General features: G+C 42.9%; 1 protein-coding gene across 2 annotated transcripts; it reads left to right on the forward strand.

Moving 5' to 3' along the window:
- The first annotated feature begins 418 nt into the window (after positions 1–418).
- On the forward strand, positions 419–24746 carry LOC146663000 (methionine synthase-like). Of its 2 annotated transcripts, none has more exons than XM_085415584.1 (33): positions 419–928; positions 1568–1779; positions 1891–1980; positions 2300–2369; positions 2461–2553; positions 2909–3015; positions 3208–3267; positions 4030–4124; positions 4234–4334; positions 4528–4589; positions 5958–6025; positions 6104–6183; positions 6532–6644; positions 6775–6915; positions 7513–7698; positions 7777–7956; positions 8323–8439; positions 8719–8859; positions 8926–9015; positions 10569–10721; positions 12383–12490; positions 12781–12881; positions 15793–15860; positions 16726–16846; positions 18218–18299; positions 18663–18761; positions 18966–19041; positions 19733–19888; positions 20825–21024; positions 21173–21373; positions 21919–22111; positions 23037–23149; positions 23469–24746. In XM_085415584.1, the coding sequence occupies exons 1-33, from the start codon at positions 886–888 to the stop codon at positions 23556–23558; spliced, it is 3810 nt and encodes a 1269-aa protein (XP_085271710.1). In that variant the 5' UTR covers positions 419–885; the 3' UTR covers positions 23559–24746. The 2 variants fall into 2 exon arrangements, with proteins under 2 accessions (XP_085271710.1, XP_085271711.1); XM_085415585.1 differs by having other exon boundaries at positions 421–960; positions 23469–24745.
- Positions 24747–25363: the final 617 nt, after the last annotated feature.

Below are 25363 nucleotides of genomic sequence, written 5' to 3' on the forward strand. Positions count from 1 at the left end.
AGAGGCGAGGCTGCCGGACACTGGCGGGCGCCACCGGGCCCTCTGACCACCACCAGGCAACGGGTGAAGTGTCTCGCCCAAGGACACAACGACCGAGACTGTCGGAGCCGGGGCTCGAACAGGCTCGGCAAACTTCCGATTACAAGATGAACTGCCAACTCTCGATCGCTGTACTTCTAATAGTACTTTTATTGCACCATGTTCATTCACTCATGAGCTGCTGTAACATGAATCAAATGGCTGAAGCGCAACCTCAGCGTGCAGTCAAGTTCTAGAGTCTTGCTAATGACTTACTAACTGTATTCAGGTGTGTTGCAACAGGGTCAGGTGGAAAAGTTTCAGGAGTTCGAGGCCCCTGCTGTGAGCCACGTCAGTAGTAATAGTGGGCGGGGCTAGAGCCCCGAGACCCGTTCATTGTGCCGACACGCGTGGCCGTGTTTCACCTAACTATGCCTATTTCTTCCTTTGAACACTTTGTATTTTGCAGCCCGGGACTTCGAGGCGGGCTGTGGGCGGCGCACCCAATAAGAAGTAGACGGGTTACTGCTGCTTTTTGCATTGGCTGAACAAAAGTCAGTTTCACGTTGCATTAGTTTTTATTGGGTGGGCAAGTCGCCAGATAGGGCAGACTGATCTCATATCTGTCCGTGGAATGAGTCAGCCTAGAACATTGTAACAGGGAAAGTTTTGTAACTCTTGGCTCTGAGCAGTGTCCAAACGCTACTTTTCCCCCTTTGAAACCTTTATTTTGAAATAAAGAGACCGGAAGTGCTGCGGCGACCCTCGAATCACCGAAGAAGCTTCGACAAAACAGGAGCGAGTCGACTGGATAAGTTCGAAAAAGATCATTGTGTTCCTCAGACGGACTGTGAGGCTGTTTACAACATGGCTCCCACTAACGTCTTTCAGCCGTTCTCCTCAGAAGCGGGTAAATATGCGGAGTGCTGGCCGCGGTAACAGGTATCTGTTTGCTAAACTTGGTGCTGCAGCTACTGTACAGGGACCCACTGCACGAAACACGTGTTCAGCAAGTTTCCATTCGTATCACACATGTGTGCGGTAGAGCGTGTACTTCTGCTGCTGTACAATCAGATGTGAAGCACGTGGCTCACATGTCCCCATAATGTACTTTATTATGTATAAAACCAAATGCAAATCATGTCAGTGCGTGTTTACATTAAAGGGGAAAAGTCCTGAATACTTGCAGAATGCCTCGTGCCTGTTTTTTTTTTTTCCTTTTTATTTTATACAAAGAAAAGCGTTTCAATCACAAACTGATGTAAAACCAAATCATCAGACAGCTGGAAATAAAGCACAGAAGCCCCAGACCCCACCCTAATCTGTCACCCAGTCTTTAAATAAAAAGTACACTTTGTATATATACCATGTAGTGGTACTGCATATGTAAAAAAAACAAAAAATATCCAAAGAATATTTAAGTTATGCTGAATAAAAATCCACCCGTCTCACATTTATCACCTGCAGGATCACTTTTTTCTCTTTCTTTCTCCTGTTATGTGTAATATGTAGTTTGTCATTCTATAACTGCATCCCACTTTCTGCTCAGGATGCAGCTGCCCACTGGAGTCAGAGCTGAGAGCAGTGCTGCAGCAAAGGATCATGGTCTTGGATGGTGGAATGGGAACTATGATCCAACAGCAAAAGCTTGAAGAAGAAGATTTCAGGGGGGAGGAGTTCAAAACACATACACTGCCGCTGAAAGGCAACAATGACATTCTCAGCATCACACAGCCGGACATCATTTACAAAATACACAAGGTTGGTTAATCCAGTCAACGAAATGGGAATCTTTGCACTTCTCCTGCACTGTGCAGGTGTGTAATTGTATTTATGTGCAAGCTTTGCTCTCCTCATCTTGGCTGCTTAAAGGAGTACCTGCTGGCTGGTGCTGATATCATAGAGACCAACACTTTCAGCAGCACGTCCATCGCCCAGGCAGACTACGGACTTGAACACATGGTACGATGTCCCTACTTGACCACAGCTTGGCTTGCATGGAACCATGTTAGAATTTATGAGTCATTTATCCTTTTATGGAAGGAAGTCGTTTTTGTGAATGTCAGGTTTCACCTCAGTAAAATATTTGTCTTCAGTATTTTTTTTATTATATTGATTTATTTACTGTTCAGCTCAATTGTATGTGCTGTAACAAAGACATTTTAATTAATCTTAAGTATATTACTACACTGACCTTTTCCACTGAAACATGAGACATAATCATTTCAGTAATAAGTAATGACGGGTTGCTCTAAGGTGTAAACCTGTGTGTGTTGTGTAGGCTTATCGTCTCAACAAAGCATCAGCACAGCTGGCGAGGAGGGCAGCGGACGACGTCACTAAACAATGCGGTCAGCAGTACAGCCACACATTACTGTCACCAGTGTTTGTGCAATGCTGCAGTGTCAGAGAGTTCATCAGCACCTTTGTGTTTGTTATCAGGGGATAAACGCTACGTGGCTGGCGCAGTGGGTCCCACCAATAAGACCTTGTCTGTTTCACCATGTGTGGAGAGACCAGATTTCAGGAACATCAGTAAGACTGCTCACTGGTTATTCAGCCAACGTTGTGCTTTAGCTTTTAAACACTGTCGATGTAGATAGGTGAGATGGTTTGTCGCTGCATGTGTGAAGAGATGCGTGATTGGCTGATGAACTGCAGTTAATGTTGCAACTGTTTGCATAATATCGTGACTCTTAGGGTTAGGGACATATTAGCAGGATCGGGAAGAGGAATGTCAGGAATTCCAGCACCGGTGTTTTATGCTTCATTATATGTGTGATTTGTGAAGTAACTCTGGGCTGTACACTCAGATTGAATGATGTCATTGTGCAAATAAGCACCATACAGTATGTAACTGCAATGAATAAAGTGTGTGTGTTTTCTGCAGCGTTCGACGAGCTAGTAGAAGCCTATTCAGAGCAGGTACGAGGGTTATTAGACGGGGGAGTGGACATCCTTCTAGTGGAAACCATCTTTGACACTGCCAATGCAAAGGTACCCCTCATCCTGTTTACATAGTGGTAATGTTAAGGTTAAAGGATTAACACTGAGTAACCCACTGATGAACACTTCATTACAGATGAAGTACTAGTACTAGAATTTCAACTTATTCCACCAGTAGAGTGCACTTTTGAACTGTATGCAAGTCTTTTTTACACTCTTTCTACTTGATCATTGTATCTGCAGGCTGCCTTGTTTGCGATCGACCTGTTATTTGAAAAGAGCTACGAACGAAAGCCAGTCTTTGTAAGTCTGGTTCTTTATTCTTCTCCACGCTGCACGACTTTTAAACACTGTTTACCTCACCTAGAATGGATCGAGGAGTGGACAAACACACATCATAAGGCTTCATTTTCAGAGTATTCTAGTTTCAATCTCACATCCTAGAAACTTTGCTCATAGTTTCCTAAAAATGAGTGTTTCTCTAAATGTATTGCAGTTCACTACTAATTAATGGTGCGTCTTCTAAATAAGAATACTGAGGAAGTCCGGTGTTTTGCATCAGTTATTTAAAAATAAGCCAAAGTTTAATACACTGTAGACACATTTAACCAAAAAGTATCGTTATTATGTCCTACAATGTCCCCGGTGTGACGTTTCCACAGGCTGATGATTTGGGGTGTCATGTGACCTGCTGGTGTCCGTGGTGGTTGGTACACTGTGTGTCAGTGCAGCCGGGAGCTCGTAGGACACTTCATCCTGTTTGCTGACAGACTTTAACCTTTCCAGCACCTGCCCACGTGTCACCACAGGCAGCATTTACTGCACATGTGTCAAAAGAAAGGCTGATAGTCCCACGACTTTTCTTAAACACTTAAATATAAGAAGGATTATAACAAGACCTAATAAATGCAGCATAAAGAACTTTCTCTGTTCTGTATTTTTGTAAAATCCTTTAAAGCTTAACAAAGATGTTTTTAGAACTGGCTGAAAAGTATTGAAAGTGATTCTAAAGAAATCAGTTCAGCCTTAATAAGTTGCTATTAAATTCTTACCGTGCTCATACAGATCTCAGGGACCATTGTGGACCGCAGTGGACGGACTCTGTCTGGTCAGACCGGAGAAGCCTTTGTAGTGAGCGTATCGCATGCTGAACCGCTCTGGTGAGTTACTGTACATCAAACCAAACAGCTGCTCTTCTAAATGTAGAACAAACCAGTGATGTGATACAAATGGCTTCCCAGTAAGACCCTTCCTCCTTTCTTTGTGCAGTATTGGTCTGAACTGTGCTTTGGGGGCAAAAGAGATGAGACCATTCATTGAGGCCATAGGCAAAAGCACCACAGCTTTCATTATCTGTTATCCCAATGCAGGTAAGACACTGTGTAAACAGCAGAGGACACACAAACCACACATGCTGAAGCCATGATGATTCTGATGACACACCACAGCTTTGTATAGCAGGTTCATCGTGTATGTAGTCCAGGCAGTTCCTGCTGCAACATCTTTCAGAGCCTCCAGGAAGATGTGATGTCATCATATCTACATGTTATCTTTCTCTGTTAGGCCTTCCCAACACATTTGGAGGGTACGATGAAACTCCACAAGTAACAGCCTCCAATTTAAAGGTTTGATTTTTTTTGTTTGTTTTTTCCTGAGTGACATTTAGGTGTAAAGCAGTACAGGAAGGGACAGAAAACCTAGACCCTGCAGTGAAGGGTCCACTTGTCCCCTTAGACTGAGTCAGAGCAATTAGCTTTACACCGTCTGAACAGAATGATGACGCAGAGCTGGAGGGTCCCGAGGTCCAACCCAGATGGGGTCCGTCTGTGTGGAGTTTGTTAAATATCATCTGTCTGTGCTCGCACAGGTTTCCTCTTGGAGCTCTGACTTCTCCCACCTTGGGAAAAAGATGCTTGGTTAACCTTCCCTACGTCAACCTAGGACACTCTCACAAGAGAAACTCCTGATTTCCTCCTGAATCTGATATCCTGATATCCCAGGTTGATCACCTGTAGCTGGCCTCATTGACAGCACTACATTTCTCAGCTTCCATGCAGGTGCTACTGTCAGCTTAAGCTGGAGGCCTGCCAGCTGCCATCCAGTGTGACTGAAAACAGTATTAAAAGACAAAAACCTGTCTGGGGTTGCTGAGGAGTTGTGCTGACTTTGTTTGGACTTCTGTGGAAAGTCTGTCGTAACCAGTGTTACGCCCCTAGCCTAGGCGTGTAGAGGAGAGAGAGACAAATCCCCGCCCTGGTTCCCAAGCCAAACATCCAGAACCAGTTGTGAGTAAAAGGAGGTGATTTTATTGAAGGTAATGAAGCACAGCTCCAGGGTGAACCCAGGCCAAAATAATAAACCAAACCAACTAAGTCCCACCAGAAAACTAGCTAAACCCTAAGAACGAAACAGAACAAACCAAGGACAACACTAACCCTCGCTGCCTAACCCGGCAAACAGGAGAAAACTGTTCCAAAGGAAAAGGTGGCTCACCCCTTCCGCTTCAGCCTAAGCACTAAGTTAATGCACCAGGAGCGGCTCTCACTGAGCACGCTCACACAAACGCACAGCAACAGTGTAGGCTGGAAAACCAGGGTCAGGACCGCGTCGGCTGTCAAGCTGCTCGCTCCACTCTCTCTCTCTCTCTCCTGCGGGAGCTGTCAGAGCGGCTTTTTGAACGCGGTCACGTGTTCCACGGTCCAATCAGCTGCTCACTACTCTTCATTAGGGGAGGGACCTGCAAAGAGTCTTAAGCACAGTAAAGAGACACAGAACAAAACAGCGCACACAGTGTTGTTATGGCCACAGCCGTAACACCCAGACACCCGTTTTAACCCTGTGCTGTAACCTTCCACATAACCTGTAGCTACACATTGGGTCAGCGATCTACGAATGAATGAAGGTTAATGTGTTGGGTTAAAATGGGTTTCCGGTTAAGACGTAAGTTTCCTGCTGAAGCATAAATCAGTCATAAGACTGTGTCCTGTCTGCAGGAGTTTGCCATGGATGGACTTGTGAATATTGTGGGAGGCTGCTGTGGAACTACTCCATCACACATAAGGTCAGTATAACATTTTCATAATAAAACGTCTGCCTCAAATATAACACTCCAGTTTTCTGTTTCCCTCCTCCCATACAGAGCCATAGCTGAAGCAGTCAGACACTGTGTGCCGAGAGCTCCTGCTGCTGATATTTATCAAGACTACTTGCTGCTCTCTGGTAGTAAAACCTCTCGTTACCAAGCTGCAGAACGACACACACGGTAGAAACGGTGTTTACACGTCAGACTTTGAAACTCGTTGCACTCTGGGAGTTAAAATTCCAAACGGAGATTGTCAGTTGGTTTATAAATTCAGGAGTTCTGATCAAAGCTGTTCTGCTTTCATTTCCATCTCCTGGTTTCTTTAGCAGGAGACAAAGTTTCAAACTTTAAAAGAAATCCTAACATTGAGTATAAACATGCCGAACCTTTGACAGAACAGAAGCAGTTGTTGTAAGCTTGCTGTGCTAAAGGGCTGCTTGTTGATTTAACTTCATGCAGGACACAACATATTCTTTTGTTTGCAGGTTTAGAACCGTTCACCGTTGGCCCACACACCAACTTTGTAAACATCGGTGAGCGTTGCAATGTGGCTGGGTCACGCAAATTTGCTAAGCTGATCATGGCTGGAAACTATGAGGTAGTTTAATTTAATAATATTACCTGAATTTATTCGTGTTGTTTTTAACATTAATGCTGTTCACTTTCAGAAGTTTGATTGTGATTGTTAGGTTTTTAATTCTCAACTGGCTTTTCTGTGTAATGTGAAGGAGGCTCTGAGCATCGCTAAGGCCCAGGTGGAGATGGGAGCTCAGGTCCTGGATATAAACATGGATGAAGGGATGCTAGACGGACCAAAAGCCATGGCTCGATTCTGTAGCTTCATTGCTTCTGAGCCAGATATTGCTCGGGTAGGACATTCAAAGGCAAAACATTCATATGAGTACAGCATACATTACAGAAATAGAAGTACAGTCTGACCGGCGTAGTGTAAGCAGAGCCTCAGAGTGTGATGAGGTTATCAAACACTCCCCTGCCCCTGCATAGATGGTGAAACTGTCACCTGTTAAATATCAGCAAGCTTCAGCTTTCGCTCTGAGCACACTGACGAATGAGCTCAAGGTTTTCACCAAGCTGCTTTCAATCAGTGTCTTTCTGTTAGCTGAAACAACAATATGCTTCGGTCCTGTATTACACTTCATGCTTTTCCTACTCTGTGAGATAAGCTGAGTGATAATGAGATGTCTTTGTGTTCAGCAGTTTCCAAACATAAGAGTAAAGCTGTTCTGTAGTGCAGGTATGAAATACTGTTGACTGTATCGCTGACACTTTGCTGTTAGCAGCAGAGCATGGAGGCAGCGAGCAGCAAAGCTGCTACTGAATAGTGTAGTAAAGACGTGATTGTCTGTTGTCAGCGATACCTGATCTGATCAGTGCATCAGTGGACATGATGATGTACACACTGCAGGCTGTTTTTGTTTCCCTTCAGCTCTTCTTCCCTTCCTCAGGTTCCTCTCTGCATCGACTCCTCTAACTTCTCAGTGATTGAGGCTGGGCTGAAATGCTGCCAGGGGAAGTGCATCGTGAACAGCATCAGTCTGAAGGAGGGCGAGCAGGAGTTTCTGCTCCGAGCTGCCACTGTGAAGCGTTACGGAGCTGCTGTGGTGGTCATGGCTTTTGATGAGGAGGGGCAGGTTTGCACATGCCTTCGCTCATGTGGACACACAGACAGACACACATGAACTTGCTGATAAGCGTGCTGTCCTCTGCAGGCCACAGATACGGAGCGCAAAGTGGAGATTTGCACTCGTGCCTACAAGCTGTTGGTCAACAAAGTGGGATTCGACCCAAACAACATCATCTTTGACCCCAACATCCTGACCATTGGTACAGGCATGGAGGAACACAACGAGTATGCAATCAGCTTCATCGCGGCCACTAAACTTATTAAGGTAGAGACTCAACACAACTTCATCTCATCCCTCAAAGTTTGCATCTGTGCTTTAGCAGCCACATTACTTACAAACCTCATCCTTTATCTTCCTGTAGTTTGGTGTTTCTAACTAACTTATATAACTAGTAGATTTCAGGGCTAAAAAATGCCTTAAGGTCATTCAAGTATAAGGACAACAGCATTAATTCTCATTAAGTGATATTTACTGTACAGGCTAGAAACTGTGCTTAAACTATTCTAATCAGCTGTTTGAAGTTTTATTCAATAGTCCATCAGTTCTGTAGATCCACATTAATCACAACACAAACCTTTGATTCTGGTTGGTGTAACCGTGATGTGTTTTTGCATCGGCGTTGATGTTTAGGAAACATTGCCAAGAGCCAGGGTGAGCGGAGGTCTGTCCAACCTGTCCTTCTCTTTCCGAGGAATGGAGGTGATCAGAGAAGCTATGCACGGGGTGTTTCTGTACCGTGCTATCAAGGTAAACATGAAGATGAGCGGTTGTAGTGCGGGCCTTCATTTTTGTGTTTTGTTATTATTAGATGTAGTGAGCGTAAACAGAAAGAAAGAGTGAAACTGCATGTGAAGATTCAGAACGCTCTCACAAAGACTTGCAGTGTACTTGTTGGAACTCTGTAACAACAAATGATCTTTAGTTCAATGAAATTTGCCTCCAAATGTAACGAGCTACACATTTCTTATTAGAAATAAGAAGTTTGTCTGCGTTAGCTTTATGTTGCTATCCGCTGTGCCGCGACAGAACGGTATGGATATGGGAATAGTGAATGCAGGGAACCTGCCCGTTTATGACGACATCGACAAGGAACTGCTGACACTGTGTGAGAACCTCATCTGGAACAGAGATGGCGATGCTACGGAGAAGCTGCTGGCCTACGCACAGGTACACACACGCATGTCACGCAGCACCAAGCTGTTGTTGCTTTGCTTGACAGATGTTTGTTAACAGAACAACACCAAAGGAGGGAAGCAGATCATTCGGACAGACGAGTGGAGGGAAGGAAGTGTAGAGGAGCGGCTGGAGTACGCTCTGATAAAGGTAAGGTAATCGGATGTTTCTGTTATACAATAAAATACGGTTTTAGTTGTGAGAGAATTGTCAGAGCGGTCCAGTAGGTAGAGCTGTGTGCCTAGGATGAAAGAGAACAGCCCTTTTATTGTAATTGTACATGTACAACAAAATTATAGAGCTCCACACCAGCTGTGCAGGAATAAAATATAAATAGTAATAAATAACAAAAGATTGTATACAAAAAGTCACAGATTGGAAAACAAAGTGCTTGAGTTGTGGGACCTGTTGTTATCCCTGGAATTAGTAGCAGCGGCTTTCAAGGCTTGATCAACCTCCACTGCTCCAGAACAACTGTTGTCGTCCCTGAAAAAGACCAAGAAAGCCTCATTTCTGCTGTTCAATACTGAAGAAATGTAAACTTTAAAATGATGCCAGAGACTCTCAGCTGTGTCTGTAATCAAACCTCTGTAACTTTGCTCTGCTTCACTTCAGCAGCATCAGGTTATGTTCATATGCTGATTCATGGTTTTTTTTAGCTACTGCAGAATATTTTAAAGCAGTTATAAAAAACCAGGCCAGGAAAATCTGCTTCATGTTTTTCTGTTTTATCCTCAGTCACTTTGACACAAAGGCCTCTGCTGTGAAGCTCACACCTCTGATGAAGTCTCACAGTGTCAGCTTTCTTTTTATAGATAGAAAAATATGGATATGTACTGTTAAATGATGAGATGTATAATTTTTCTGACTGTCTGAGGCAAAATTTCCCTGATTCAAATCGAATCGATTGTAGAAATCCGTGGCGATACCCAGCCCTAATTCAAACACCTTGTGAAGAGTATGTAGAAGCATTGTCAGTCTCTGTCGGATCCTCGTGAGGTGAACGGTTAATTGTTTTTCAATAGTCGTGACAAGTTGCATAATTATGATCCAAAGAACTGACCTCACACCCATTTGTTCACCAGTAGTGCTGGTTTCAGTCGTTATCCAAATGTACCTTGGGGTTGGGGAAAGCAGCTGAGACTGAAGACGTCGTGATACGTTTGGTAACTTTTGGAACCTCCCATTAATTTAGAGATTAAGGGCACGCTGTGGGGTGTGCTGGAAATGTTTTGGGGGGGTTTTGGTGGTCGGGTGGGACACTGACACTTTATGAACTTGTGGAGTTGGATTAAGTTTCATTTACATCTAAGTTGTAAGAAATGATTGGGTTGATTTTTGGGTTTTATTTTGCCATGAAGTAAACAGCATTTATTTTTCAAAGAATCAAGTCGGAAGTGCGTTCTGAAACAAACCACCCTTTGCCGCCCACGCCCTTTTTTGGAGTATTTTTTGTTTTGGAACTTGAAAGGCCGTGGCAGATAGTTTTAGACGTATCTGTTCTAATGATCACATCCTAATTTACTTTACTCTAAGGAGGGAGAGTGAAAATGTCTGGATTTTATCTTTAATAGTTTGGGAAGTATTCATGTTCAAACATTGCCTCAAATTCCACATATGAAATTTATATATATTGGTTTTGTTTTGAAAATGTTCCTAACACCAGATGTTATTAATGGTCCGTCTTGTATTGATGCTGTTAGGGAATAGAGAAGTATGTGGTGGAGGATGTTGAAGAGTGTCGGGCTCAGGTTCACCGCTACACTCGACCCCTTCGTATCATTGAGGGACCCCTGATGAACGGCATGAAGGCGGTGGGAGACTTGTTTGGAGCTGGAAAGATGTTCCTGCCACAGGTACGATGATGACTTTGAGTGCATGTGGTCTGGCAGCTGATTATGGTCAAATTTCATGGTGAACACCGTTTCTGTGGCACAGTGTGGGAACAACTTTAGCTTTGCTTTGTCTCAAATAAAATGACCAGTTTTAGTTTTAGTCAAATATCCTGACAGATCCCCAAGTTTATTTCAGTAAATCCGATAAAACTGTCTAAAGAAGTAATTATGGCTAATAAAGAAACTCAGTTCATCACCAAATCCCCTTTTCCTTTGAATGAGAATAGAATAGAATAGAATAGAATAGGCCTTTATTGTCATTGTGCATGTACAGTGAAATTGTGGGTGCTCCACACGAACTGTGCAGGGATGAAATATGAATATTTTCTTTTAGTGTTTGTTAACAGTCCAAATGTCCCAGAGGAAGAAGCTGTTTGTGAGTCCTGACTGACCTGAGGTGCCATCCAGAGGGCAGCGGGTGGGTGGGCTTCTAGGGGTCACCTGTAATGACCCTGGTTTTCCTCAGACAGAAGGATCCGGGGATGGCTTACAAGGACTGCAGAGGGCAGCCAATGATTCTTTTGGACGGTGTTACTTACTTCCTGTTCCCAGTTGTGGCAGTAGGAGAGCACGCTCTCCACTGAGGGCTGCAAGAACTTCTGATCCAAGTTATTCTTCCTCAGGACACGGAGGAAATGCAGCAGTGGTGTTGTGGGTCTAGGTGAGGTCGACGGAGATGTAGGTGCCCAGAAACCTGAAGGTGGAGACAGATTCCACCCGTTCTCAATTTATGATGAGACGGCAGTGGAGCTGTCTGTGTCTCCTGAAGTCCATGACGAGTTCGTTTATTTGAAGGACGCTCAGTTTCAGGTTGTTTTTTCAGGTTGCTTTCTGAGCATCGGCGGGACAAATTCACTGCCTCTGTCCTGTACACTCTCATCTCCATCAGAGATTAGCCCACCCACAGTGGTGTCATCGGCATATTTGACAATAACGTTGGGTGGGTGGATTAGAGTACAGTCATTTTGCTTAGTAGGCCTGCTTGATATTATTGTGCATGGTCCAGTGTCCTGTTAGCATCGTGGGAGATGTAAGCAGTGGTAACGATGGCTGCAATGAAAGGGCCTGCACTGAAGGGCCATCGCCTCTAACTCCGGTGAGTCGATAATCCTCCTGTTACAGCAGCAGTCCTGGAGTACATAAGCACAGAGCCCACTTCCTTTACTGGAGTTTTTGTTGTGCTGTTGGTGTTGTAGGGGCCAGCTGCACTGAGGCACTGGGGATTTGTGGATGGAGACAGGATTCAGTTACGTAGACGACGCACTCCCAGACAGTTGCAGTAACTTATTAAACCAGAGATTAAAATTTAAACTAAAAATGAAACCAGAAGGTCTTCACTTCAATCAAATAGTTATTATTAAATAATTATTACATAAGCAGTTTAAGAAAATTACACTGATTATATTGACCTTGTGTGCGGCTTCCACACTTAACAGGATTGGGAACTTCGTTGTAGTGAATGCAGTTTACTTGTGTCTTCGAAAGACTTCAGTTTATCTCAGTGAACCTTTGTATGAACCTTTCCCCAGGAGGTTTTTATCCTTCACCAAAACACATTAATCGTTTGACTGTTTCTTCCTATATGTGCAAAGATGTCTGAGTCAGCAGTCATGTGTCTGCAGGTCATCAAGTCGGCTCGTGTTATGAAAAAGGCGGTTAGTTATTTGATTCCTTTCATGGAGAAGGAGAGGCAGGAGCTCATGGCTGCATCTGGATCCTGTGATGAGACGGTCAGTGCATTTAGAGGAGACTTCAGAGCACTTCTTATTTTTGACTGTTTTCTTTTCCAAAAGCTTTGTGTGTGCAGAATCTGTACAGCACTTTCACAGCTTACATGAATATGAGTTCCACAATAATAAGATAAAGCAAGCAAATACTGGAATAACTGATAAATGATAATAATGCCTCAAAATGTAATGTTTCTACAAATGTTTTCATAAGCTGGAGGGAATAAGCCATGTCACTCAGAGTGGTCAGGTTTGCCGTGGGCCTCCCCTCATTGTTTTCTCTTTGTCTGCAGGATCCCTACCAAGGCACCATAGTTCTGGCTACAGTGAAGGGGGATGTCCACGATATTGGCAAAAACATTGTAGGCGTAGTGCTGGGTTGCAACAACTTCAGGTAACAGTAGTTTGCTGCTGAGCGTCTTGCCTTTCCCACTAAACACATTTACATTGTAATCTGTGTACTTGCAGCACTTAAGTGGCTGCAGCTGACTGAACTTGTACTTGCTTTAACCAGTCGATTGGATTTGAAATTATGCATCAAGACTATAATAAAGTGCCATTTTTCAGCCTTGGGGGGGATTAACATTAATATTCCACTAACTGGGTGATCCCTCTGTTTACAGACTGCAGTCCTCTGAGGCTACATGTTAAGCTCAGTGGTACTGTCAGCAGTGCACTCACTAGGTCAAGTGATGTAACGCACCTCACATTGCCTTTTGATCCTCCACAGGGACTAGTGTTGCATTGTGGGAGAGAAGTAGAAAGCATCCAAATTTCACTGCTCTTTAACATAGGGCTGCTCGATTATGGCAAAAATGATAATCACGATTATTTTCACTGAAATTGAGATCGCGATTATTTGACGATATTTATTTAACCCTTTAAGACCGACCATAGAACCAAGTCCGCCAGAGCTTATATTATTTTTTTACATGTTGTAGTGCCATTTGTGGGAGCATTTCAAGTTGCTATACAACTGTTATAGCCCATATCTTAATAATATGTCTGCATTAAGTCCATAGTAACTACATTAATTGCAAAAAAGTGCAATAAACTACAAAAAAATTGAAAATCGTTTTTGTTTTTTACATATATTTCTAGTTAGAGAAATTTAAGAGGTTTATCCCTCAAAACTTTAAATACAAAAAAGTTGCAAAAAATAGTTTACAACAACAGGAAATTTATTTTGAGTGTCTTCATAGTTTTATTTTGGAGATACAGCAATTTTTATACACTGCAGGAAAAACAAAAAACAATCCTATGATGCAAATTTGCAAAGAAAACAGCAGGTGCATCAAAATAAACTATTTCCAGCTGTGGAATTCGAGTTCTAAGCTTCCCAGCAACTATTCAGAAAAGTCAAACATGACTTATAAAAACACCAGTATAGGTTTATAAGGCCTACAAGTAAAAAAACTACATTTTCCGCAAAAATGACGTCACTTCCGGTTTCGGACAGGAAATGGCGGACATGAGATAGTTCGTGTTGATGTCTGTTTCACTGTGGGAAGTGTTAAGAACAGCTGATGGATCGGCAAAGCGTGTTTCTGGAATATTATGTTTTTGTTCCTGCAAGAGCTTTTTATGCAATTTTTGCAAAGCTTTATGTGGAAGGAAACCGTGACCGAGGACAAGCTGATGGCATCAGATGTAAGTACAACTCCTCTGGTTTCATATGCAAAACAAATTATTGCGCTAGCTTACACGGTTCAGGTTCTACAGGGATTTAAAGGGTTAACAATAACAATGTATTGAATAATGACTTTAAAAAAATACTATAAAATAATGTGCAAATGTTTGCAATATAAGAAATAAATGAAAAATGTAAACATCTATGTTTAGTGAACTTTGCAGTGTTGCTCTGTGGTGCAGCTACGACACCGTAGCAAAGTTTACACACTGTGTCTACTTGATCCACGTCTGACTGAACCCATAATGTTTCCAACCACTGAAGTTTTTTTTTACCTCTTTTCAACCAACGGCAGTCACTCTCCTCTCCAAATAACTTCTGCTGAGCTTTCCGAGCTTCCCTCGGGTCCTCTCAATTGTTGTGACAGGTGTTCGAAATGCAGAGAGGTGCGCTCGATTTGCCACACGGAGCAGCGCGAGAGTAAAGCACGAGGGAGGGGCTAATAGTCGGCTCAGTCATTTTTAATGATCGTTGAAAGCCCAGATCGTAATCGTGATTAAAATTCGATTAATTGAGCAGCGCTACTTTAACAGCTGTAGTTCAGTGCGTGTGTGCTGCTGCACTTAAATGCTGAGCGACATGAACAATCCTTCACTGTGAATCGCTAACTGAACAACTGAATATTTATTTTCATTTCATTTATTTTTGCACTCTTAAATAAGAATTTCTGCAGTTGTGTAATAATTTTTACATTCTCAGAGAATATTAGGAAAATAAAATAGTTCCCATAAAGACAAAATAAGACATGGACTGTGTATGCTGGAGTACCATGGTGGTGGGTTTCCACTGGTACTAATGACCATCTTTGTCTTAAATTCTAATTGATGACTGCTAGCCCGGGCCAACTGGTTAATCCATAACTACACACATCACGATAAACATCTCCACTAAGCTGTCCTGGGTTCTTTCATAGTTTCTTATCCTTCTTCCATCGTCAGTACTGCATTCAATTCAATTTTATTTATATAGCGCCAAATCACAACATAAGTCACCTCAAGGCGCTTCATAGATACAGAGAAAAACCCAACAATCATATGACCCCCTATGAGCAGCACTTTGGCGACAGTGGGAAGGAAAAACTCCCTTTTAACAGGAAGAAACCTCCGGCAGAACCAGGCTCAGGGAGGGGCGGGGCCATCTGCTGTGATTGGTTGGGGTGAGAGAAGGAAGACAGGATAAAGACATGCTGTGGAAGAGAGACAGAGGTTAATAACAGATATGATTCAATGCAGAGAGGTCTGTTAACACATAGTGAGTGAGAAAGGTGACTGGAAAGGAAAAACTCAATGCATCATGGGAATCCCCGGCAGCCTACGTCTATTGCAGCATAACTAAGGGAGGATTCAGGGTCACCTGGTCCAGCCCTAACTATATGCTTTAGCAAAAAGGAAAGTTTGAAGCCTAATCTTGAAAGTAGAGATAGTGTCTGTCTCCTGAATCCAAACTGGAAGCTGGTTCCACAGAAGAGGGGCCTGAAAACTGAAGGCTCTGCCTCCCATTCTACTTTTAAATACTCTAGGAACAACAATGCATATGCATTATATTCACATGCTTCCTGTATGCAGCTGAAACAGACCAAACTGATTCTCCTGCTGCTTCTGCTGTTCTCGTGCAGAGTGATCGACCTGGGTGTAATGGTTCCATGTGATCAGATCCTCAGAGAGGCCGTTACACAGAAAGCAGGTAACTGTAAAGATCAGACTGACAGAAACGTTATGGAAAGTTTCATTTCACAGAGGTTTATTTAATAATGTTAAAATGTTCATCCAAGCGGCCTTCATTCATTACTGGACGTTGCTGGCATTTAAGCAGTAGCTGGATATCTTTAGCCTAGTTTTTGCCTTTTAGGCAGAATGAAAGTTACTCAGCCTGTGTGGTGGAGCTGCTCGTGGGTATACCATGATGTGTCAAGGAGAAGTTTACAGGATTTATTCTGACTTGTGTGATATATAACTGTTGTTCCCTAAATTTGGAAGCCAGTTGAGTGTTTCCATGGTAAGTATCAGTAAGAAATACAGAGTCTGAGAGTCCCGAAGCAATTTAATTGTTCTATAAGCATTAATATATAATGCTCCTGTCAGGTTATTGTCCTAACGATAGAGCAGTGACGAGTCTGTAATCTTGCATGATGATGGGATATTTTGTTGCTTTTGTGTACTAACTTATTAAAAAGCAGGACAACTTCTAATCATGATATGACCGTAAACAATAGCAGCCTTGGGTAGTGAAAGGTTAGAAAATAACTGGTTGATCCTGTTAATCATTAGTGTGTGAGCACAGCTGTGCATGGAGTCTTTTGTTGTTATTTAGACTTTTCTCTCTAGCAGGTTTTCACAGGTTTTCATTTTCTTTCTATGCATAGATGAAGAAAATAATATATACATTTAAAGAATTTCCTGAGTTGATTGCATCCTAAACACTTGTGCGTGTTGTCATTTTAGCCTGCATTTTTCAATAAGACCCTTTTAAGCAAAAGCTCAAAGTATTGTTGCAGGATTAAGACTTATTAGTTTGTAACAGCATTTGTGTACTTGCTTTGGTACCTCAGATGTCATTGGTCTGTCTGGTCTTATCACCCCTTCTCTGGATGAGATGATCTATGTGGCCAAAGAGATGGAGAGACTGGGAATGACCACACCACTGCTGATTGGAGGAGCCACCACATCAAAGTATTGCATACCTACAATCACAAAGCTCTAATTCTGAACTAGATACAATGTACTGAAAAGTTCAAGTCGAAGGTTACGTGTAGGAGATGCACTAATGGTCGCCCACATATTTTATCTCGGGGCGAATTTAGAGTCCCCAATGAAAACGGAAGGAAGAATTTGCAAAAGCCTTGCAGGCCTGACAGAAAGTATTCACAGGGCTTCAGTTGTTCCACATTTTGTCCTGTTACAGCCTGATTTTTTTTACGTTTGTGTTCAATTTATTTTGATCATGTGAACAATATACAGACTTTCATTTAGGGGAAAAAAAGAAAGAAAATTTGATTAAATGAATTTTTAACAATTCTGTGGACAATATCCCATAATGAGAATTATAGTTGTCAGCGTATGCCCACAAACAAAGCCATGAAGTCCAAGGAATTGTAAGGAATTGTCTATAGACCTCCAAGACAGAGTTGGGTCAAGATACAGAAGCATTTCTGCAGCATTGAAGAGTTCAGTGAGCTCAGTGGACGCCGTCATCTGTAAATGGGAGACGTTTGGAGCCATCGGGGCTCTTCTAAGAGCTGACCTGACCAATCTGAGCAATCGGGGTCACTCTGGAAAAATCCAGCATTACTTTGTGGAGAAGTTAAAGGTACAGCACATCAAAGAAACCACGAGAAAGTTCTCGGAACTGATGAAAGAACGGTTGAGCTCTTTGGCTTCGTGTCTGGAGGAAACCAGGCACTGCTCTTCACCTGGCCAGTAACATCCCTACAGCGAAGCATGGTGGTGGTAGCATTATGCTGTGGGGATGTTTTTTGGCAGCAGGAACTAGTCAGGGTCAAGAGGAAGATATCCTTCATGATAACCTGCTCCAGAGAGCTCTGGACCTGGGACTGGGGTGAAGGCTCCAACGGGACAATGACCCTCACACTCAGCCAAGGGGACGTAAAAAATGAATCTACTTTGGAAGAAATGACAAAATGTGGAACACGTGAAGCATGCTGCACAGAATCACTGTAGGCTTTGCAGTGAGTAATATACTGTAATTTCCTAAAGTAGCCCAGCTCCATTCTCAAGTATGTAGATAATTTAGTTCAAATGTAACTTCAGAGTTGTCACAACATTGGAAACTGTCCACAGAGGCCGAAACAGTTGTTTTCTTTTGTTTTTCGATCCAGACAGAAAACAGCTTTTTTTGTTGTATCCACTGGGATCGACTCACTGATGCAGTTCATCTTCTAGCCACTCGAGGCTGACTCCAAAAGTGAGGCAGCCTCGAGAGGCTATAAGAGCATCAGGGCCTCCTTATTTGTTTGTATAGACAATCCTTCTGTAAGCAGAAGTGCAGCAGTCGAATAATAACCTGTACTTTGTGTTGGGTAGGGTACACACAGCAGTGAAGATTGCCCCTCGCTACAGCTGCCCTGTTATCCATGTTCTGGATGCTTCCAGGAGTGTGGTGGTGGTAAGAACATCTGCCTGCCTTGACTCCAACTTTTCCATGATCAAGAACGATGGATGGCAAAAAAACAACATTAAAATTGGGAACGTTTCTATACACATTTGACTTGAAATGACAGTACTAGCCTCAAATGAATCTAAATAAAATGATCCATGTTATAGCTAATACTGCTTTGAGGGGAGAAGTTCAACTTTTTGCACCAATCAAGCAAAATCTTCCAAATTGTCTAAAAATCCTGTGTGGTTCAGTTTTAAACCGTACAGGATGTAAATCAGTTTTTCCAGCACACAGGCTTTGTGTGGTTACACATTGTTTAAGGAGTACAAAATGTGGTGTTGACTTCACGTTTTCCCCGGGCTGTCTCAGTGTTCACAGCTGCTGGATGAAACGGCAAAGGAAGAGTACTTCGAGGAGCTGAAAGAGGAGTATGAGGAGATCAGACAAGAGCACTATGATTCCCTGAAGGTAAAAGCAGCCAGTAGAGAAAAAGAAACCAAACATGGAACATTTCCTGTGACCAAACGGTGGTTTCTCCACCCTTTACCATTGTACAGCGGAGCTGCTGTTAATGAAATCACATACTTGACTGTTCGTGGCACATGTGAATAAATATGTAGATGACACCGAGTTATACTTGTGACATAATCAACTGTCTCCCTGTGTGTTCAGGATCGCTGTTACCTGTCTCTGTCCCAGGCGAGAGAGAAGGCATTAAAGGTAGACTGGCACTCGCTGCCCCAGCCAGGCAAGTCAAGCAATGACCAGTAGTAGTTGTTACCTAATGTGTCATTTTAATTAGGTGCTAAAATATTTGCATTTGATGAAGTTTGAAATGTTGCATTTAGGGCTGCAGCTGTCGAATAATCTGTAAATAATTCCATCGATTAATCGAGTAATCGTTGAGAAATACTTTTGTCTTATTAGTGAGCTATAATAAATATATAAAAGGGAAAAATGCGGGTGTTTCAGAGTTTCTTCTGGACTGCACTGCAGATCACTGCAGATTGTGTAAAATAAAGAGCAGTGGATGGAGCAGCTACAGAGTTTGTTGATCAGGTGCTTCGATGAAGGACGCCTGCTAGTCTTTAATGATAATCACAGGAACAGCGCTGCTGTTTAGGACACCTCGGTAACGGCTCCGCCTCTTTGCTCTTCGTGGCGTGTGAGCAGACTCTGACCTTTTACTCGTGCACTGCTCCTAAATACGTTTGTATTGCAGATTGTTTTTAGTAGCAGATGTGGGTGAAACGGTCACATTTACACTGTTTAAAACTTCTGCGCACTGCAGAGCCTCGAAGCAAAGACTTTGTGTTGAGAATTGTTTTTAAATGATCTAATTATTTGAATTACTCTATGGTTGCAGCCCTCGTTGTCCTTGGTTTCAGGTGCTGAAACAAGCACATACAGAACTGTGAGCAGACTTCTCTGTGTTTCAGTTTGTCCTCAGTTCCTGGGCACTCGTGTGTTTGACTTGTACGATCTGAACAGCCTGCTGGACTTCATCGACTGGAAGCCGTTCTTTGATGTGTGGCAGCTGAGAGGAAAATACCCCAACAGGGGATACCCGAAGATCTTCAATGACAAGACCGTTGGTACAAGCTGAGTCAGGGTTATTTAGAAATATATGGTAAATGGTAAATGGTAAATGGCCTGTATTTATATAGCGCTTTACTAGTCCCTAAGGACCCCAAAGCGCTTTACATATCCAGTCATCCACCCATTCACATACACATTCACACACTGGTGATGGCAGCTACATTGTAGCCACAGCCACCCTGGGGCGCACTGACAGAGGCGAGGCTGCCGGACACTGGCGCCACCGGGCCCTCTGACCACCACCAGTAGGCAACGGGTGAAGTGTCTCGCCCAAGGAAACAACGACCGAGACTGTCCAAGCCAGGGCTCGAACCGGCAACCTTCCAATTACAAGGCGAACTCGCAACTCTTAAGCCACAATCTTACTGATTACAATTTTACTGATTAATGAATCAGACCATACAAACTAAGCCATAAATAAGTCTTGAACCGCCCTGTTATTTGATTACATTTTGCTTCCCAGTGTTCTTAAGGCTTTCTGAAGGTCTTTCAGGGGTTTTCTTCGTACAGCCCCTTTCCACTCGTTTTGGGCCCAGTTCTTGTACCTGATTTGTAACTTGGCCGCTGTGCTACCAGCAGCCTCTTGCAAAAACACACGGCAAAGATAACACAGCTTGACAGGCAGGAAATAGTGTTCTTACAGCAACAGGGCCATTTCCAAAGAGCTATTAACTAAAAACTTGTCTGGGCGTGTGCGGCGCTTCCTCAAAAATGTAAGGAAACTGGACAAGTGGAAAGAAAAACGTCGACAGCAAATGAGCAGTATCAGAAAATGATGTCCTTGAGAAATCCAGTGAAAACCTGTCACAGAAGCCTCATCACAAACGGTCTCATGTCTTGAAAACTAGAATAAAAGTATGAAGCTTCAAGAAGAGCAAACAGTGGAAGAATTCAGGGAAAGCCACTGAACTCGTGATCTTTGGCTACTGCAGGTTCAGAAGCTCGCAAACTCTTTGATGATGCCCAGCAGCTGATCCACCAGATGATTGATGACTGCAGACTGAAGGGGCGGGGCCTGGTGGGATTCTGGCGCGCCCAGAGTAACGGCGACGACATCAGGGTGTACAAAGATGACGCTGCAGTGGACGGGGACACAGAACCCATCGCCACGTTCCACGGCTTACGGCAGCAGGTGAGGGATTGTGATTTATCCTGCTGCGACAGACACCTTTAACATCTTGTCCTGTATAATCGAAGTATTGTAATATGTTCATTTTTAAACACATAACGTCTCCTTTCTGTCAGCGCTCTTTCAACAGTGTTGTGTGTTTGTGCTGCAGGTGGAGAAGGATGGCTCCTCCTCCGAGCCGTACCTGTGTGTGTCTGACTTTGTGGCCCCTGTAGACAGCGGTGTGGCAGACTACATTGGATTGTTTGCTGTGGGTGTGTTTGGAGCTGAAGAACTGAGTCAGCAGTTTCAAGCTCAGGGAGACGACTATAATAGCATCATGGTGAAAGCTCTGGCCGATCGACTAGCTGAGGTACTGTTTCCTGTAAAACATTAAAAACTTCCTTCCTCCTTGGTAATTATACCACAGTACAAGCGCCAATGTTGGCACGGTAACTCTAGGGTTACTTGCAAGTAACATCTGGTTACCATTTAAAAATCCTTTCTTCTTTTTGTTTCAAATTCATGGCTTGCAATTTTAAGTCATAGCCATTAGCTGCAGGGGGTGCAGGCGTTTCATGTTAGAGGTGCTTGGTTTCAGCTCTCAGCCATTGCATTGACTACTAGCGCTCATCTACATTATACTGCTCTGATCTCAGCTGGGATTGCTAAAGTCTGATGAACAATGGAGTATGAGAGTCTACAGTTTCGTTTAGGGAAGGGAACTTCTGTATATGCTTTTCCAGCTGACACCCTACTTTTTAATCTGTGCTTGCGGGCATATAGTCCTTTGATGTCTCCAGTATCCAGAGGCAGCTGGATACAATATGGGAACAGTGTGTCCAGGTTATAAACACCCATTTAGAGGCATTGTTTCCATTCACTTGTTTCTTCTTTGTCCATCTGTCCACCATGAAGGCATTTGCTGAAGAGCTCCATGCTCGTGTGCGTAAGGAGCTGTGGGGCTACAGCACAGATGAGGCTCTGCATACCTTGGATCTCCACAGAGTTCGGTACAAAGGAATCAGACCGGCAGCTGGCTACCCCAGCCAGCCCGACCACACAGAGAAGACTATGATGTGGAGCCTGGCTAATATCCAGGAGAAGACTGGTGAGAACACCAAAACCACATCATATCTGACTCCCTGAAACGGATCCATTGTTGCTTAAGTACAAACGTTATGCTGAACAGATGAGTGGGTTGGATTAGCTTAGACAGACGTCTTTAACTTCCATAAGTATTTTTGACGACAAAGTATTGCAGTAAATAATCAGAATTACTGGTTTGTGAAGTGAAATTCTGCAGCAGCTGCGTGATGCTGTGATGTCAGCATGAACCGGAACCTTTGAGGAGTGTGGAACAGTCTGGATGAACCTCAGATATTCATTTTGTACAAATTTCAAATGAAATCTTCCAGTTTTCTGCCTGTGTGCAAATGTTCATAGCCTATGAAAATAATCAGATATGCATAAATATCTTTCTGTATTCACATTTGTATCATGAACATTTGATCAAATCACATTACTGCATATAATCCACAATCAGGGGTTTAGTTTCACAGCCTCCAAACTCCAGCTGCAGTTTTTATAACTAAACCAGGACATGGATTCAGGTGACTCTCTACACCTATTTATCACGATGACAGTATGTTGATATTGTGCATTCATGTGCTTCAAATCACCTTTTAGAGGAAAAGTCACACTCGTGCAAAAAGCATACAGGTGAGAGTGCTTTTATATACCTGTGTGCTTGAGATCGGGTGTTGCATCTGCACAGGGTGCCAAACAGAACAGAGCACGGGTAGGCTGAGCAGGTAATGATCTCCTCAGATGTAGTGCACGCAACGGCTTAAAAACCACCCCGTAAATGTCAGTTGAGAGGCTAACCACGCTAGGTGTAGTTTTTTATGCAACACACTGATCTGCTGTCTGTCTCATGGACATTTTATTTACTATATTTTTTCCATGTGTGCGTAGGGTTGTGTGGGTGTTTGTTTTCTTTTTGTGTTTACTTGTGCATTTGTGTGTGACTGTAGGCATTGGTCTGACAGAGTCCCTGGCCATGACACCTGCCGCCTCTGTGTCGGGACTTTACTTCTCCAACCCTCAGGCTTCATACTTTGCTGTTGGAAAGATCACCAAGGAGCAGGTATCCATTGATAATGTGCCTCACTGTACATCAGTGTTGAACATGTTTACTACGAGAATGTGTCAACTATAGTTTCATTTAACAGACTGTTTTTAATCTAATATCTGCAGGTCATGATTTCTTAAGGTCTTAAACCTGAAAAAGAGAGATGTCCAGTTCCTGTGCTGCTTTCTGTTTTGTCCATGTCCTGGTCTCTCTATGCGCTCCATTTCTGCCTGAATCTTTCTGCTCATACACCGGCCAAACTTAGTTGATATGCTGCGGGTCTCTTCCCAAACAAGAGCTAAACTTGTGGCCTCTGTGCACATCTCATCTGTAGGTGGAGGACTATGCCAGCAGGAAAGAGATGAATGTGGAGGAGGTGGAGAGATGGCTCGCTCCCATCCTGGGTTATGACAATGAAGTGTAAGCTGCAACAGAGGATCCAGTTTACAGTCCAACCATTCCACTTTGGCTCCCATGAGTTGTTGCTGTAACTGCTGTCACTCCCTCTCACTGACATCCCTGTACAAAGACACAGGGCCTCAGACTTTTCTATTACGATAAACACTACAGGAAAACATTTCATGCCAGTTGTTGACAGTTCATCCGTCTGTCGGGTACTGGACAGATGCACATAGTGGTATTTTCTTTAAAAAAAATTGAAAAAGCAAAGTGCTTAATTAAAACTGCTGTTGCTGCTCTTGCTGCACATTCAATGGCCGATTTCCAAATGTGCAATTAAAGGTTAATACTTGTTGGAGAAGACCATTTACACATGCCCTCAAACAAAGATCACTTAGAAGAAGTGAAGCACAGAAGAGATCAAATCAAACCAATGATACTCACGAGGGCTCGTTAATACCAACTGATTTTACTTTAGCTTTTTATTTGTAAAGAGAAGATTTGTAGACAAACACAGAATGTGTTCAACTTTTAATTTCACGTTGGTCATTTTATTTCTAAAACTTTAGCAGCATCTTATATGGAAACTGAAATGTGCTGGCATAATAGATAACACACTCGTAATGACAGCATGTTGTTCAAGTTTAAAAACAACATATACATAAAACATTTCAAACAACTGTTCTTCGTCTGCACATTTAGGGAAAGAAGACGGATTATGTCAGGTTATAATGCTGTTTCTGCCAAATAATTTTGGTGCTAGTTGCTTTAGTCAGACTATTGTAATATTTCAGCACAAGGGTTGTGATCACTACTGTTTACATTGTGATTTCTGTGTAGTTGGTTTTCTAAACATTTTATCAAAGTAAATGTAGTTTATGGATCAGTTATAGATACTTGGCAGACTAAAGGAGAAATGTGACAGCATTGTTGTTAAGAACATTTTCTGACATAAACCATGAAAAAAGGTTTCTGGATATTTTTTCAGTGTCATTATGATGGCAGCCAGTGTTGATCTTAAACCGCTCGGGGTGCAGCCATGTTCAGATGTCAAATCAGGAGATTCGACAGTTGAAAGATTTGCTGGTTAAGTGCTCTTTACAAATCTTAATGCTGCAGTGTCTGTTCAACGTTTTTATGGAACTTTGATACCTTCTCAGTCCCCTTTATTTTTACATAGAAGACTGTGGATTTCTGATAATTAAAAATAAACCAGTCTTAAGCTTAAAGTTGGCTCTGTCTTTTTTCTGAGTTTAACTTTCAGATTCACCTTTTTGTAGAAGCAAAAAGTCCATCTGTGAAAACAGAAGCTGTCTTTGACATGGACGATGCCCATAACACAAACCTGAAAGTTGGGATAAGAAGAGAGGTCTGATGATTGGTCGGGACCAGAATGACTTCATGCTGAGGACTACTACAGATGGCATCTTTAGCTGGTCCTTGTCAGGGGCTGTAGGAATACTACAGATGCAGTATTCTCTTTGAGGGTGTTGAGGGAGGAAATGCAGAGAAGAACAAAAGGAGTTACACTTTGTCTAGAGAAGGCATATGATAGGCTGCCAAGAGGGGAACTGAGAAAGTCGGGAGGTGTAGAGAAGTATTTGAGGATGATACAGGGGATGTACAAGGACAGTGAGATGTGTGGTGCAGGTCAATGTGAAGAATACATCAGGGATCAGCTCGGAGCTTCTTTCTGGTTGCAATAGTGATGACAGATGAGCTTAGGCAGCAGTGTCCAAGAGCCTGGAGGGAAAGGAATGAAAGCTTGTGTGTGTGTGTGTGTGTGTGTGTGTGTGTGTGGGGGGGGCGTAGAAATGCAGAGTTGAGGCA

This window comes from Rhamphochromis longiceps, linkage group LG8, assembly GCF_057381845.1.
Source record: "Rhamphochromis longiceps isolate RC_006_pf linkage group LG8, R_longiceps_female_GT1.1, whole genome shotgun sequence".
Taxonomy (NCBI): Eukaryota; Metazoa; Chordata; class Actinopteri; order Cichliformes; family Cichlidae; genus Rhamphochromis; species Rhamphochromis longiceps.

Excerpts from the sequence above, each read along its gene's own strand:
- LOC146663000 (XM_085415584.1), top strand. The coding sequence starts at position 886 with ATGGCTCCCACTAACGTCTTTCAGCCGTTCTCCTCAGAAGCGG. Across the intron at positions 15,861-16,725 it reads GGCCGTTACACAGAAAGCAG|ATGTCATTGGTCTGTCTGGT; the intron begins GTAACTGTAAAG and ends TTGGTACCTCAG. Across the intron at positions 18,300-18,662 it reads CTTCCAGGAGTGTGGTGGTG|TGTTCACAGCTGCTGGATGA; the intron begins GTAAGAACATCT and ends GGGCTGTCTCAG.